Source organism: Drosophila virilis, chromosome X, assembly GCF_030788295.1.
Source record: "Drosophila virilis strain 15010-1051.87 chromosome X, Dvir_AGI_RSII-ME, whole genome shotgun sequence".
NCBI classification, from domain to species: domain Eukaryota; kingdom Metazoa; phylum Arthropoda; class Insecta; order Diptera; family Drosophilidae; genus Drosophila; species Drosophila virilis.
In genome coordinates, this window is record NC_091543.1 from 21,343,507 (window position 1) to 21,361,165 (window position 17,659).

The 17,659-nt window shown below is 37.9% G+C and overlaps 2 protein-coding genes across 3 annotated transcripts in view; one reads left to right on the top strand and one right to left on the bottom strand.

The window, feature by feature from the left end:
* LOC6631569 (fibroleukin) overlaps positions 1 to 17,659 on the top strand; it is a 41,155-nt gene that overhangs the window by 22,050 nt on the left and 1,446 nt on the right. The gene's annotated exons all lie outside the window — the stretch shown is intronic.
* On the bottom strand, positions 1,209 to 4,273 carry LOC6631566 (uncharacterized). Of its 2 annotated transcripts, XM_002055517.4 has the most exons (7): positions 3,549 to 4,273; positions 3,361 to 3,462; positions 2,225 to 2,371; positions 2,099 to 2,167; positions 1,877 to 2,020; positions 1,748 to 1,807; positions 1,209 to 1,611 (listed from the first exon to the last, which is right to left on the bottom strand). In XM_002055517.4, exons 1-7 carry the CDS (start codon positions 4,269 to 4,271, stop codon positions 1,300 to 1,302), a joined length of 1,557 nt encoding a protein of 518 aa, XP_002055553.2. In that variant the 5' UTR covers positions 4,272 to 4,273; the 3' UTR covers positions 1,209 to 1,299. The 2 variants fall into 2 exon arrangements, with proteins under 2 accessions (XP_002055553.2, XP_070067364.1); XM_070211263.1 differs by lacking the exons at positions 1,748 to 1,807; positions 1,877 to 2,020; positions 2,099 to 2,167; positions 2,225 to 2,371.

The following is a 17,659-nucleotide window of genomic DNA, read 5'->3' on the forward strand; positions in this document are numbered from 1 at the left end:
TAGCATTTGCCGGTGCCTCTGTGCTTGTATGCGATTTGGTTGAGCTGGTAAAATGTGCACCATGTCAATAGTCTATAAATTTTCTATTTAATAAAGCCATTATCCCTGATTCAAGTATGGCATAAAAATGGTTGAAAATGTAAATAGTACCAAATTTACTGTTGTTCCAACTGGAAAGATATACAATGCCGCTGTAATAGCGACGACCCGTTCACCACGTCTTCTCTTCTTAACGATTGCTCCTTTATATGCATTAGTATGACATCTCAGACACCTAAGCCAAAGAGACTCATGACGCTATTATATGGCTGCGCTGTTTTTCATGTAACCTAAACAAACTTTGACCACATGCGGATCGATTGTATTCTGGACCCAAAAATAAAATTCGCAGACAATTTCCTGTCAGTTTGTATAGACATATCGTCTCTGAAATTAAGGTGCACGGACATGGAATATTCTGATTCTGATATATTAATTTAATCAGTTTTAAGGGCACCGCTCAACTCATAGTTCCTCAACTACCCCAAAGTGGAGTGGTGAGTCTGTGCATGCTTAGATATAAGCAAAGGTGAAACACACTTAAATTTTGGCCACATACTTAATAATGTCGCGCTTTATCTGCTTAATTAGGGTAATTTAATCTAGTAATATTCACAATTAATTGGAGAACATTCTAATTGAGAGCAAAAAAGTCATGGAATTACAAAAGTTATCCCCTAATCTCATAAAGTCTTTCTAAAAGGGAACTTTGAGTCATATCGCTGAACTATGAATTCAGTTTAACTTTGAACAGACCCTTCTGATTTTGGTTATGGCTTTAACGATTTCTATTAACTTGGAGCACTTTCATTAGTGACTTTATAAGTGAATTTCACTTGAGCGTAACACACTTTTTACTTTTTATTAACGTTAGAGAGATAGTTTAAATATACCCAAGCTGGTATATTCTTACGTCATCCACTATCCACTCAACTGGCCAACTGTCCAACTTCAAATCGTCACGGCTTACGCACATCCCATACCAGGTACGACTGTGCCAGCCAAGCCAGGCTAAAAATGTATCTTTCTTCTGCTCAAAGCTGTGCTTTACGCTTTTTCAATCGCTCAAGAAGCGATGGAATTGTTTGCCTATTACCTTTTGTTAGGCTGGATCGCCGGCTTGCAATCTTATCAAACAAATTACGAAAACTTGCATAAATAACGTCCAAGCTAGCTGTTTATTTCTTATAAACTATTAAAAAAAAAGACATTTAAATTGCGTAAAAGGAAGTTACAATCACTTGTAGTGTCAGGATCTGCTTACGTCTTCGTGTGATGGCTGCTGCTTGAAAATACTCCAGTGGATGCATGTGAAGCACCACCGGAGGCACCCAGCGATGCATTCAGCAACAGCCCTAGTACGCTGCTTACTAAATGCGAGGCGATTTGCTGAACAAATCCCTCGGAGTTAAATCCAGCGCTTAGAGATTCCTTTTTCTTTTGGCGCGGCAACTCGCCGCTTCCATGACGCTCCTCTGGCGCTTCCGCTGGTCGGAATTTCGATTCAAGAAAACTGCTCAGAAAGTTTTTGGTAAAAGTAAGTGGTTGTGGTGGGCCTTCATCCTCCGGATCCTGTAAAGATAACCAAAACGCAGTTGTAGCTAATGCTAGACAGTCAATTGACATTTGCACAAAGGTTAGTAGTACAGTCATAAAACAATCATAAGCGGCAAAAAAAAAAGGAATAATTAATAAAAAGCATAAGTACTGCGCTCAATGAGGCTAACACGGTCCCCACAAAATTGCCCAAAAACTGTCCATTGTTAATCTGAAAAAAAAAACCAAAAAAATAATTGTGAGCAGTGCGCAGTCGATGGACTGGATGTCTCAGACCTACCGCTCCGCCACCGCCGGACAGTCCATCAAGAGCTGTGCCTACATATTGACCCAACACAACACCAAAGTTCTTATTGCCCGAGAGCAGGCCTGACAAGAGCGATGTAGCTGTACTTATCAACGCCTCAATATCTAGTCCACCCGGCTGCCCAATGTAAGAAACAATATTTGATAAAAATATGTATGTGCTTCGCTTTCATCAGTAGAGTTGCTCAAAGCTTACGCCAAACAACGTCGAAATAACGCCTGTGAGTGCGCCGATCAATGCCCCAACATCCGAGCCGCCCTCGCCCTGCAGTTAACAATAGTTAGTAATATTCGGCTATCCATTTTTTTTTTTTGTACTCACACCACTTAAGCTTCCGATAATGCCAACCAGGCCACCGCCGCCGCCGCCGGCATCAGTTCCGCCATCATCGCCTCCGAGCTCTGAAGAACTGTCATCTTCCTGCTTCGCATTGCTTGTAGCTGTGGGCTTTACTGTAATAGTTTGCGACTTCAGAGGCGCATTAATAAAGGATTATTCAATTCTTTAACACGAATGGAAATTAAATAAGACAGGTGAATGGATTCTTACTGTCTCATAAGCCTACCATTATCACTCGCTAAAATATTCGAAGGAATATTTCCGAGCACACAGAGGGCTCAGGTCGAGCGCGTTTAGTACATACACTTAGCTTCAGAAGTAAGCACGAATTCTACAAGCTTATGAAAACAAAGTACACTGCCTTTCTAGAAGTCAAACAAGCACCGGACAGGCTGCATACTTGAAAAAGTTTAATACTGCGCAACTAATGAAGATCCGAATCTTTGAATCAAGGGCAGCGAGAACAATGTCTGACCACCCTTGGTATGCGAGAAGCTTGTTATGGAAAATATCTCTATTTCTATCTAATAAAATGGGATAAATTATTCGCTACTCCAGTCGGTACAAGAATCGACTACTTTTACATTCAAATTCTTTTATAGCAGCGTCGCCGCAAACTAAGAAGAATTCCCCAGCTGTCTTGGCTACTTGAATATGAATTATATTATAATACATTTATGTGCTTTGGTATGTTACTCTAAGTGTTTTAGTGTGAGCTTTGCCCATCAATTATTTATAAGCCTAAAGCAGAATAGAATAAATTGAAGGCCATTAAAAAAAAAGATTATGACGCTATGCTCGACTATTAGCTACCCTGTTTCTAGATTTGAGCCACTTAATTATTTTTTAAGATACATCATTGTAGTTTTCGTGCTATGCTCTCAGTCTTCATTCTAAATTTCGTATATCTAGCTGTAAAGCTGTCGAAATTTGGGACTTTGTGATAATATTGTAATATAATATATAATCTAAGTGCTTTATCTGATCTGGTTAAGCACAGGTCCGTTCATGCGGGTATTGCATGAAACAAAAATATTTTCTTCATTTTGCGAACGTATATAACATTTTAAGCAGTTAGTCACAAAATAAAAAACAAATATTTATATTTAAGTACTCACAACATTATCCAGGCTATCGAATTCGTTTTTAGGATGAGTTTGGTTACCACTTTCACCGCTTTTCTCAGATTGATCAACCACCAAATTTTGCCGAAAATCATCCTGCGTTTCAATGGATTTTACTTGGATTAGGTTAACTTCAACATAGTCTACACAATGCTCAGTAATTGCTGAAATTGTTTACTGACCTCTGGCAGATCAGCCTTGATCACAAGCGTTTTCTCAGAGTCCTGAGTCGGCGTTTCAGGAGTCTGTTTTTCATTGGCTGCCCTCTTGTGCAAAATCTTATGACTAGCCTTGGCGAGTGGCCCATCGACTGTGGCTTGCCTTACAAGATGGTCCAGGGTTCTCTCGATTTTGGCATCCAAATGGGTCTTCATCTGCGAAAACTGTTGCAGTATGTGGCACCGCAGCTGTCCTAATCGCGTACCAACTTCTGGCTGCACTTCAGACTGCTGCCCAAGAAAATGCTGCTGCTCCTTAAATACATTGTAAACTTCTTGCCGAAACTCTTGCTCATTCTTATCGTTGCACAACACATCCATGGCGTTACTGAGAATGTTGAGAGCATACTGATCGCGCTCCATTTGCTGCTCGATCGCATCAATTTTGGGGAGTACTTTATCGCTTTGCCACTTGTCAGTCTGTATCAGCTCCTTGACTGCTTGCACCAGATGCTGCTCCATTTGCTCATTTGTCTGTCGAGCGCCATTTAGCAGTCCTAAGCCAATCAAAGCACGCAGTTCCTGAGGAGGAAGGCTACGCTCTAGCCTTCTATAGGCACTAATAGCACGCAGGTACTGAGATTGCAGCTTCACTTCACTGGGCCGTGCACTAGTGCTGCTGCAAGCGCAGGCGCAGATCATCAAAACCAACAACAGCCGCTCCTGAGGCTGCCTTATGTTGTGCATGGTTTGGTCGCTGTACTAAAACAGCGCCCAGAAGAGCAGCTCACTTTATACAGAAATCAATTGTGGCGTCCAATATAATCACATATCTTTATATGGTTCCGATTCAATTCAATCCCATTCAATGACGTTACAACGCCAGTAAGTTTGTTTTCCGCTTAGTCGAGTGTGGGCGTATCACTGCCGCAGCCCATACTCCACCTGCCCTCGCTTCAATACACAGTTCGTTACATTGTCGTTACAATCGTTTATAGCCTTTGCTTTATATATATAAATATTACTTATATACTGAGTTGATCAGTGGTCCATGTCTTTATTTGATTGCCTAACCGGCCCATGATATGCTAATTTCCTCAAACATAATTATTGTTTTTACTTCTTTGAATTGTTATTTAGGCCATCTTTAAACATTTAATATCAAGTAAGTATTAAACTATTATAAATCTCTAAGCATATTGAAAATTGATAAAAATGCTATAATCCTTAAATGCTAATGTATGAAGCAGGCACAATGAACTATTCCAACCACATAAACTATTTATGTACTTTTGGTCAGTATCAAAAGCCGAGTCGATTTAGTCTTGTCAGTCTGTATGTCTATTCGTCTGTCCATATGTATGAACCCGTTGATGGCAGAGCGTATTAGAGCTAAAGACGTGTGTAAGTGGGCCCCTCCCCCGTTCACCAAATAATGGAAAACAAAGCTATTTTTGTGGAATAATCTTTCATTTACGTAGTCACCATATTAATGCCCCACAAATGAGATATAGATCTGATCCCATCTGGAGCTACGGGCAGTTTGTGCTATAATGCTTGTAAGCACAGTTCGACGCGGGGTTCAGGGAATCTTCTTTGATCTGGAAAATATTTTGTATGCACCGGAATCTGTGACCTAGTTTGTGAAAACAATTTATGTGACAAAGATCAGAATAATTGAATTTTGAAATGTCATAACATAAGCCCTTTAATTCGGTATAATGCCTTATTTGTTATTTGGGTATATATATTTAACCAGCGGCTTAAATCAGAAAAGCAAAATGGGCTCAAATGTCACAATTATTCGTTGTTGCTAAGTACCTTTATCCAGATGAGGCTACTGGTCCATATAATCTACATATAATCTGTTGGCCTGCAGGCAGCAAGAAATTAAAGCGACAAACAGAATTGTGTCTAATATCTCCGCCTCTTCAGCGCCCATTAAGCCGATTCAGCGGTCAGGCCACTCCCATTTAGAGATTCTGTGACTTGTTTAATTGGCAGCAAGTACAATGAATTTCTTTCTGCCAGTGAGGGCTAACAGGGTTAAACTTTTTGAAATGTGGAATTTAGAACAAGCTAATTATACCCTGAGCCATTGTGTAAAAAGGGTCTTATGCATTTGTGCAAATGTATATAGGAAAGAGAAAAGGCGTTTCTGATCGCATAAAGTATACATATATATGTATATATAAGATATAGATAAGCATAAATACTTAGCAGAGTCGATCAAGGCATGTTCCTTTGATGCCCGTGTGGAAATATCGTAGAAAACGGTTGTACAAAACAGTTTTGCTTATCCATCCGATTGGAGCTAAGCTCAGTTATAGAGATCCTTATGTGTTTACCAACGCCCGTTATCAGGACATACCTAGTTACATAAAAATCAACAACAAGGTTGAATCCATTGTTAAAGACCAAGCAGCATCAGAAAGATTAATATCACCCAGACCAATGAAGAAGTCATCAACAGAAAGCAAGAAGAGCGGAAAGATGGCTTGTATGAATATACATTTTTTTCCACTGTTGTACTTGCGGCCTGATTTTTTACCTGCATACGCATTACAGGTCTGACTGTAAAAGCACTATCAGCTATGGCATCTAAAACAGCTGGTCTTGTCTAGTGGCAATTAATTTTATTGTAGATGCCCCTCTGAAGGACCCACAATGACAGCGTACAGCGGACACACATGCAGCATCCGAAATCGTGTCCACTTCAGACCTTGTAGCTACAAGAGTAGCAAAAAAATGTTACGCCTTTGAAACTCACTTAACACTTTTTGGCTATTGAATTGAGGTTCAAGGGCTCTAAAGTTATCATTAGATTTGCAAAATTCAATGACCTTAAAACCAGTCAAAAGTCTGTCGCAGAAACAACCACAACTTCCCCATGCGAGTGGCAACTATAGGGAAAATAGGGAATTAATAATATTCTTCTGTCAAGCCTTTTAATAGCAGACAGCTGCTGCAACGTATTCATTCAGCCCTTATAATACCTTTCTTGTACAAGTGCACTGTTTCATTCTGACAGCTCTCAAAGTGGGGAAATTAATGTGCGCAGCCGAAAGAAATCAAGTTGTGAAATTTACTTGCGTCTCATGTTCGATAATTTTCTAAACTTTATACTTATCCACTTTGGCACCACATGACTGATAAAAAGGCTTTGCTTCAAAAATATAAGCTATTTTCGGGATCAGCAGCCTCAAATTTGTTTAAAACGCACTATTTATCGAGGCTTACGGGAAATAAACAAATTTTGTAAGTTCCTGTTCTTCACCTTTTTGCTGTCCAATGCGGAAGTGGAAAAAGCAACGCCAAGTCGTTAAGAGCAATCAGCATCGGCATCAGCACTTGGCATTGCAGATGTACTTACATACAACGTAGAGTATTTCCGCTTTTGAAGTTTAAACAATGCTAAGTTATTCGGTAGAGCGAAAACTGTAAGCGGTCTCTGCCACAGATTTTAGACTAAAGTAAACAAATTACTCACGAACTCCTTTTAAAATTGAGATCCAATTGACCACGCCTGTGCCCTACCTTTAAGAAGCGATACTTTTTAGTCAAAGTTTACAGGTCACTCCTTTGTGGCTACAGTCTTAAGTCGTACGAGTAATTTTGTCGAGAGTGCCTGACTGCGAGATACCCTGGAACATTGGAACATTCTTCAACCAACCACACAACCACAACAACTTAGGAAATGGATTCCTGATCATTTCGGTGTTTACAGTCGCATCTTTGAGAAATACGTAGGGCATGATTATGGCAGCTTAAATTGGTTGATACCAAAGTCCATGATTCTAAATTTATAAATGCCAAAATTGTTGCACAAATGAATCACAAATTAAGAAAAGTACGGAAATACGGAAGAATAGACGAACAGTACACAAAACCAATATACTCTCTTCACTTCGCGTAGCCAGTGTTAGCATTTGGTTTACTGGTTGAGCAGGCGATTCGGGTCTGTTTACGAGTATTGCGATAGGTACGCGAGCTCAAACGTAAACAAACGACAATCAAAAATCGACAGACATCAAATGGGAAAATAAGTTCATCAAAATCAATTTACGAGCAGGCCAACATGAAGGCCACTAATGGCTGTCTGTCTTGGCTAGTGTGTGTGTGTGTGTGTGTGTACGTTTGTATGTGTTAACACATATCTTTGTGCAAGAAATAATAACCTTGCCAAATCGTTTGACTTTGTTTTTATTAGTCGCCGAGCTTGGCAACGCAACTTTGTTTACACGCTGTATTGCAGTTTGACAAAAAGAAATAACAAGAATATGTAATATGGGGAAAAAAAAAAAAAAACAAAAACTTATAATTTTATTGGCAAAATAGTTATAAGCTTTGCACCGTTCTAAGCAATTTATGATTGCATTGATAAGCGCACTTTGAGCTCTAACCAGATTTAGAGCGGGGCTACACACACACTAAACATATTGTCGCTGCACGTTATTGACATCAATTATAGAAAACCTATGGAATCTATACTAAGTAAATAATTGTTTCTTAAATGGCTGACGTTTTAATGTTTGCAGCAGGCGACGTTTCTATACCCTATTTTTTGTTATCACAGACCCTTACTAACCTCTGCGGGCTGCAGACTTAACTCATTTTGCTTTTGTATTTAACTTTATGTGTATGTGTAAATAAGTATAAGGATCATTTGCATCTGTATATGTAAACACTCATGTACACAATATTTACATACATATATGCACTACATATAAACGAACGTTGTAGTCCAATGATCCGACTCCTATAAAATTTGATTTTATAATACAATAGGGCTCTCATCGGCAGCTGATACCCTGTTTACAGCAACAATTATTGTAACTTCTTTTTATACACTCATCCGCTAAAACATAGCAATACACACACACTGCCCGGAAGCTCCCATATGATTGTGCTTCTTCTCATTTTCGATGTTTATTGACCAATCGATATGGAATAAGTACTTAAATATGAATTCGAAATATATGCGTCAACGTCAAAACAAAGACATAGTATTTAAATTGTACGAGGATCCAGATACTTAATCTGGTGTCGCTAGCTTTTATAATCTTATTTGTTGTGAGATGGTATATAAAAAGACGAAATCATCGTAAAATGTAAAAAGTCGCTAAATAGAGCGATATATGCTTTCGTAGGGACAGTTGATCGTGCGGGACAATATAGGCTCATCTGATCATTTCGACCATTTGAACGCGAAACTTTGCACACCAAATTTTTGACCCCAATTCATTTCATACCAAGGGAAATAGTTTTCCGAAAATAAATATGAACATAGATCTTTAGTAAGCAAAAAAGTCAATCAGTCCGCCAGTCAGTCAGGACGGAAAGTTTTATAAATAGATATATAAAAAATATGAATATTACTTTATAGTTTATACTTTCAGTCCAATCAAATGTTGGAATGCCATACCCTTACCCATAGCTTTTAATAGCGCCCTTGTTAATGTTTTGCTCACTCAACCCAAATAAGTTTTTGCGCCAACTCATTTGAGCAGTCATTTGCAGATTTTTAATTTAATTTTTTCTTCCCAAATCATTTCAATCAGAGTCAGACAGTCAAAAATGCAGCCAGCTGTCGCAATATTTCGCAAGTCATTTAGCCATTCTTCGGCAGTATAATTAGTTACCGCTTGACTCTGACCCCAAGCGAACAGCAAAAAACATAAAGTGTCGCAGAGGCGCCGCGCCGCTGCAAAACTTTGCTTGAGATGGGGTCGTGGACCCAACGGACCAATAAAGGTAATGAAAAGTGTTTTTCACTTGCGCCACAAAACAACTTTAATTTGCAAAAGGCACAACACAAAAATACTTAAACTGCTAATTGAATATTTTATGAATATTTAAATATATTAAATCAAATTAATTCTCTTTAGATATGCTTCTGCTTTGAAATCTCAAGCTCAATAGCAAAGAGCTCACAAACGAAATATAGAGAACTATGCAAACACAGTCACAAAAACAATCTGGAAGGTTCAAAGGTTCATACAAAAGTTGCTTACAATTCCAGCTTACATTTTAGCGTTCGGTTGATGGTGGGGCGAGCTGGTACCGAGTAAGAGAAGAAACTAGTGGTTTTTTAAAGGCTGATGTTGAAGAAAAGCTTAAGGTTAAGAAGGTATTTCCTAGTGAGCATTCTTACATTTTGTGTCGATAGCTGAGAAAGTCAACACATAAATACGAGCATATGTAAGTAAATTATACCAAAGCACTTCCACTAGTCACGTCCTGCACCCATATAAATGCTTAAAATGGGTATAGTGGAAAGAATATAGATCTTCTTGGACAGCATTCTTGGCCGAATCGATCTAGCCATGTCCGTCGTTCTGTCCACCTGTCCATCTCAAAACTAATTTAACAAATATATATTGAGTCTGAAAGCTTAGATCTTTTACTGTAGCAATTGAGGTCGTTGGGTGGCCAATCGGGCAAATAAAACACCTCCATCGTGTCGGTGATGTTATTGAAAGATGTGTATTCTAACCAAGGCATTTAGTATTTTGTTTTAATATACTTAAGTATTAAATAATTAGAAATACACTTGTTTTATGGCCATTAATAAATAATTAATAAAATAAAAAATATTATAGATGTACTGAAAAACAACACTTTTTCTTAAAAGTCGTCAATTTTCGACCGCCCATTCCCATGGCATTCTTACAGTTTCTTTAATAACATATCTGTTTCTTGAGCCGATCTGGATAGAATAGTAGTAGTGGAGTAAATAAATTAAAATTTACATAATCTGTATTAAGAATATTAGCCACTCACCACCTGACAAGCATGCACATAAATTGGGAGTTCGATATAGCTTTGGATCGATTGCTTCAAAACAGCGAAAGGTATGGATGATTTGAGATAAGCTACCTACGTGTTCTATAAGCTCTAAGATCAACGTGTTTATACATGCGACAGACCATTATGACTAGATCCCCTTCAGCCTTTGATGTTGGGTAAGGATATAGCTTACGGATGAATATACTGTACAGCGTTCTGCCTGTTACATGTATTAGCACAAGGCAATTAAACTAATTTTACCTATTTTAAATAAAGCCACTATCATATTAAATATATGTGGAAATATTCATATTAGTCCGTGAGTATTTAAATATTGGACAATCTTATAACTTCAGAATGCTTTTATTTGATTAAATGCAGAGCAACGAAATTGTTGCGTTCGATATTAAGCTGTGACAGGCCGGAAATTGTCGGCCGTGTCTACAATAACTGGCCGACATGTCAAAAAAAAAAGACATGAAAAATGTAGGCAAATTAAAACTAGCAGCATCAAGATCGATTTTTGGCTAATTTTGATTTTGACTTAATTTAATTGTCTGTGACCGAAACCAGTGCCGGCCAGAGATCATAACTCGAGCTCTTTACCTTCGGCAACAGGTTTTTTGTCTGTGTGCGTATGACATGAAGGATAACCAGTTCAATAGTGACTGTGGCTACAGTCACTAAATTTGCCCATGTCGCTGGTTTGAGTTAACGACACAGAACAGCGGTTGGCTTGCAAGATATGCATGGAAAACTACAAATTACGCATACGCTGTGTTGCTTGGCAACAGCAATAAAACAGCGCGCAGATAAAGTATCTTGACGTTTTGCGATTACAAAATAAAAGCAGGCGAGCAAAAATAAATCCGAATCGACGCAACTCGAAACAAGTCGAAGTTTGAGTCGACTTAGATTTTACATACACACAAAAGCTGCACTAACACACTCAAAGCCTTTGCTTTGCATATGCGCAAAATTATGAAATTAGTGTGAGTCTCCGTTCGTTATAAAAAGCTACCAAATCGAAATAACATTAAATCAAAGCAACTATGAGAGTTTAAGTTGGGTGCGTCTGACCACGAGATACTCTGTACCCATGCTCCATGTGCCGATACAAACATAACAAAACTGTGAATGTTTCCACAACAGGACATTCAACTCCGCAATGTTTTTTCCGGCTATGAGAGATGTTTGGTTACGAAAGATGCTCGCTTACGGCAGGAGTAAACAGTCTTTATACCCTGAACCCATTGAAATAAGGGTATAATGGTTTTTGTGCAAATGTATGTAAGCCAACCCCATAAAGTATTTTTATTCTCGGTCAGCATCAATCGCCGTGTCGATTTGAGAGTCTGTCATTTTGTCCGTAGTTATGAACGCGTCATTCTTAAAACCTAAAACACGAAGAAACTAAAATTTTCAACAAATCATCAACAAAAAATTATTGATCCGCATTTTCCAACAAGGATGCTTGGATCCTGCGAAAAGTGTGAAACACGTCTCAAATTAATTTTTACGAAAATCCTTGTGAGTGAGTTTAACACCGAAATTTTAACCACAAGTTTTTGAAACGTTTTCCCATCAAAGAGAGATTTGTTTTTACCAATATTAGAATATAATTATAATTATATTATATCTTGAGCTCCAGCTCTCAAGTTATATTTTACATAAATCTTAAAAATTTAAAATCAACTTTTCACCAACTCTATTTCACCCCAATTGTACTTATATAAAGGCCAGAAAAATGCATCAGCAAAACTATAAAGAATAGTAATAATAATAATAAATAAATAATAATAAGAATTTCCGCAAGCTTGTCTACAAAAAGAACACGTCGACATCAGAGATTATATGAACTTGAAGACTTGAAATTTTAGACGTAAGCAGTAGTAGTTCTAAAAAGGGTCGACTTTATTTCAAAACATCGATATTTCACCCGTTGAATTCTGGAACCATTTCAACAAAGTAATTTGGTGTCTTTGTTAAAGCAAGTCTATTACACTTCAGCTGGCGTTGGAAACTACTTTTGCAGCTACATTTTGGTTTCATACATAAACGTTTACTTCAGCGTGAGTAAAGTAAATCTAGCCGATGCATACAAATTTTAGCAGAAAGTGACTGACGTTTTTGGCACAAATATTGATTGTCACCTTTGTATCGTATTCATACAAATATTGAAATCAGTCGAGTACTTGTAATCAAAACATCGACTAAAAGCCGTAAATATAATTGACTTCTGTTGTGGTCGTACTAGCACAAGAGACGTAAAAAGTTCAGACCAGATATATACGATTAATCCATTGAACCATATTGGACAATCCATAATTGGCCGTGACAACTGAGCGCGAACATCACATGTTACAAGAATGTTTACACATGAATAAACTAACCGCGCGATGGATGCCGCGATTGCTGACACTTAACCATAAGCACAACCATTTGACAACTTCAAAGGAGTGCATGGCGAAGTTCAGTCTCAATTCAAACAAGTTTTTACTTCGTTTCGATACCGTATACGATACTTTGATCCATCAAAACACACCAGAGACCAAGGAACAATCAAGACTGCGGTTTTCTTCGGGTGAACGTGCCTCAAAGAAGGCCAAGGTGGGTCTGTCCGCAAACAAGGTTATGGCCACAGTTGTTTTTTGGGATGCACGTGGTGTTATTTACGGTGATTCATTACAAAAGGGGGAAGCGGCTACCAGCGTATATTATTCAGGGCTTAGCGACAGATTTGATATTTTCATTTGGTTAATGAAAATGGTCAAGAAAAGAATTGACGTGAAGAAATCATTTGTCGGTCGAACATGTTTTTTTTTTTTTTAATTGAATATTAATTATGATTTTTACACATAAAAAATATAAGCATGTAATCGCTTTTCGAACTTTATTAGATTTTGCCTAAACTTCTTGCAAACTTATTGTTTTGTAGTCTGTCTTTTATTGAAAACCTTTTGTACTCCAAATATGGATTCAAATTAATCCTGCTCATACTTCACAAGCGTTTTAGGAGGAGGATGCTAGTCTTTAAATATGGGCGAAAATAAAGGGATAGTCACATAGGGCGATCTTCTAGAAATTGTAGTAAAAAAAAGGATTTTGAGGTAAATTTTGCTTGTTGATTAAAAAAAAATCAAATTATATACTATTTCCAAATGTTGGCCCTTTTCGTTTCGACAAATATCAAATAGAGTCAAATAGAGTTTAGCGGAAACTGGATATTGAAAAACTGAAATTTCGCCAAGCCCCAATTTACGATGAAGAAAAAGAAAACAATTAATTGAAATGAGTTTAAATATACGATATAAATAAATAATTCCAATTGTTATATTTAGTTTAAGTTTCGAGGAAGACAATCCAAATCAGTTGGAGAAACAAACCCCACAACGGCGCGAAATAGCAAAATGTCCAAATAAAGTGTTAAAGCTCTTTTTCTAAGCCTCTCAATAATGCCTTTGCTGTAATTTTAATAATTGCAGCACCTTTATTATGCCCATCTGCATTATTTAACTTATATACATAGTTACTCCATCAACGTAGTAACTGTCACCCCTATAAGTTCTTGGCAAAAGTTTTTAGGCTGTTGCGCAGGCCTCCGATATCACTGATCATTGTAGCTTGTGCGATTGTTGCCACAAAGGCACTTGGAATGCGGAATTCACCTATTCAAATTGTTAAGCCCAAACGGTTGAGTAACTGAATATGCTAGTGAGGATACGCACTACAACGCAATCAATTTAAAAAAAGAAAAAAAAAACGGCAAACGCAACTTGAAACTAACGATTATTACCACACAGAGCATTACTTCAAGAAGACCTGTACGTGTACTAAATTGAAGAGCTCAATAAAAATTCAAGAGATGGGTACAGCTGCACAGATTGTGTAAGTCTAATCCTGCCTGCAGCCCGCTAACAGTATGACAGACTGGCGGACTGACGGACTGACGGACTGTCGGACTGTCAGACTAAGTGCGCATTTGCAGCCATGAAGCGGAAATTTTGGGTGACTGGTAAACAGGCCAAAGAGATTCGCGAATGATCCATACGCCAAAGCCTTCATGCATTTGCACTCAAAAGGCGGCTGCGATTTGACTCAAAGCTTCGGCTCAAACACGGCCGCCTTTGGCTTTGACTCACTTTCGTTTTTTAATTTTTGAGTGCAACGTCACAGTCAAGGCGTTAAGCGAGTGACGCCAACAGCAGCGGCCGCAACAGCTGCTAGCGTCCGCTGCTCAGCCGCTTAGCGTCTAGTGGTGCTTACTGCTCGCTGCTGGCGTCGCAGTCACTTGTTCGGTTCGCCGCTTTGTTCGAGCTTTAGTCGCTAGTGTATGATAAAATCACGTTAGTAATCAATTGCAAGCCCACCAGCCAAGACCGCATAGCCAGCGCCAGTTGCAGAAAGGTCCACATAGCCAAAAAAGTTTTAAAACGTATAATATAAAAAACCATAACCAAAATATAGTATTTAAACAACAAAAACAAAGCTTCAACGTAGTCGTCTTACCCGTCGCTATTACCCGTCGCCGTCGCACCAAACGTGAGGATATACCCTAGGCATATATACAATACATAACACTGCTTATAGTCGAAAAGTCCAATACGGTTTTTTGAGTTAGGTTAAACCAAAAACACTACAGCTAATGCAAATGCAAGTGCAACTACAACAATAACAGCCGACAAGCCGACAAAAAAGTTGCAACTAGCGCAAATTCCACAAGTTTCGTACTGCAAATCAACCCCAATATATGTAAACAAAACTAAAACAAAACACGCTAAATAACAAAAACACAAAAAAAAAGAAAAAACAAACAAACAAAAGTAACGAATGAAACGTTGTAAACTTATGACGAAATATTAAACTGAATGTTTTTTTTTTTTTTTATATTAAACAATTTTTAAATTTTTTTGTTTACACTTTTTTTTCTGTGCTGTGCCTATTTTTTGGTGAAAATCGAAACAAAATTAACGCGTGTGTTGAACTGTTTTTGTTTTGTGTGCTCAAGTATTAACTTATTTCTTTTTTGTTATCTTTGGTTTTTTTGGCATACTCCGTTCTCATACAGTTGGACATATGGTATAATTAGACCTTGTAAGACGCATATACGTAGCAGACAGGCACGACACCTTAATCAACCTAGTCATGTCCATTAGTGCCTATACGGCCACACTTTTCCTTCTGATCAGATTAAGCAAGAATTGAAGAGAATAACAAAGTTTCACAGCAACCGCTGGTGAGGAACACAGCATGCGACCGATATTTACGATCTGATAATCTCTGTGTTTAAGATTAGCCTTAGATTGAAATATTTTTAAAGTAATTTCATTTATATGTTTCGAGTCTTAGCAATTTACTTAAATAGCTGAATGGCTGAATTTAACTCTTATTAAGGTTGTCTAAGCATAGTTCAACATAAAATTATTTAATCTCTAATACTGGACATTTTCTTTTGAAATCCACGATCGTGCCATGGCACGATCGCATCATTATACGATTTGCTTGATCCAAGCAAGGCTGATGCCTTAATTGCAGTTCGTTATGTATGAGTTAGTAATAGAGATCCACTAAATGACAATTTTAGATGTGTACGTGGACAATGACAGGAAGCAGCGGCTTCAGCATTAATTTGAGACTACAGATCGCGCCAAATTCATACTATGGCAAAAGTTTGCAGCGTCATTTGAGCCACTCCCCTATTGCACAATCACCTTCAGGCATAACGCTACTGAGAGTTCATTTTCTGATTTCCTTTTTACATTGTACGCCTTTAAAATAGGTGAAAAGAGTTATAATACTTAGTGTTGAGCAAATATGCATAAGGATCTAGGAAACTACTAAATAGAGACATTAAATTTTGATGAGTGTTTGTCGTATATCGTACAAAGTTCAAATTTGTTTTTGCTTGCTAAATCGATAAATATCGATTAGAAGCATTTTAGCAAATCGGGGATATTGAAAGCGCAATATACTTGAAATGCTGTTTGCAGCTTCTATCGCGTACACAGTTAAGAAGATTTCTTTAGAATCGGATTGTCAATAGCAAATCTATTCAGTAATGCCACTTATAGACTGCTGCTGCGTAAACTGCGCAGCTAGCGCCGTTTGTTTTTGTTTATGGATTTGTAAAGTGGAGATTAAACAATAGTTACAGTAGCTCTGACCTGAGCACAGGGTGATTCCCGTTGGGGTACTTTCGACTAGAACACTCTATCTTCATTTTTTGGATACTCTTTCATTAAATCATTAAATATTATGCTGGCCTTTTAAAATTAATGCGCATACAGTTAATACACAATGCCATCTGATTTTATAGGTCTTAAGTAATCATATCAATACGCTGCATATATTTATTTGTATACTAGTAATGGCCAAAGGCCAGATCTATATTTTGACTAGGTTCAAAATTACCAAAAGTAACTACTACAGACAAGGTGAAAAGTAAAAGCAAGCATAAGTCCAAGTCTGCCACCACTGCCAGATGACATAACTATACAACCCAAGACGTCAACCGGGCTGCGTTGTCTGTTATTGCCGGTTTCTGACAGCTCTCACAGTTAACACTTCACACTGTCCAGTTGGTGATGACAACCTTCACTCTCCCTTTCTACACCGCCCAGTTTTTTCGGCGTTGGCTTCTCTTTCTCTCGGGCTCTCTGTCTCTGTCTCTTGCCTCTTTTTTTTTTTCATTTTGTTCGTTTTCATTTGGGTTTTTGGCGCTACGCCTTACTTAATAGTCGCTGACCGTTGGCCGTCATTGCATGTTACCATGCACAGCTAATAATAAACTAATAAAAGTGTCTTCGTATATAGTATATCGCATCGTATATCGTATATCGCAGTAACCGATAGATGAGTTGTCTTAGTGACCCAGTCATACGGGCAACTGAACAACGAGGATCCGGGTTCGAATTCCGGTCCAATGTACGGATGTAACCATTATGTATGTTAGTCGAAGGCCATAGTGAACATGGCTACTTGAAAACTTCGGTTTATAGTTGCTTTTAGTGACCTGTTTAAGTATTAAGCTACGAGTTAACGTTAGCTGGCTGAAAGACACGTGTATACAAGTTGTTTTTTATCACAATGGTTTCACGATTTTTTTGTTTTTTTTTTTTTAAACAAGTTAATTGCTATAATAGCTACCCTGATCTCAATGTCACCTTCTTTTCATCTGACCGACAGCAGTTAGCGTCCATTATTTTATTTATATTTCAAATGTATATTTATTTCTATCAATTTCATTGTACATTTTTAAGTACAATATATTTTTTGGTTTCGATTTTTATGAGTTAACAAGGGCAATCTTCTTAGCTTATATATTTTCATCGTAAACTTAAGCTACA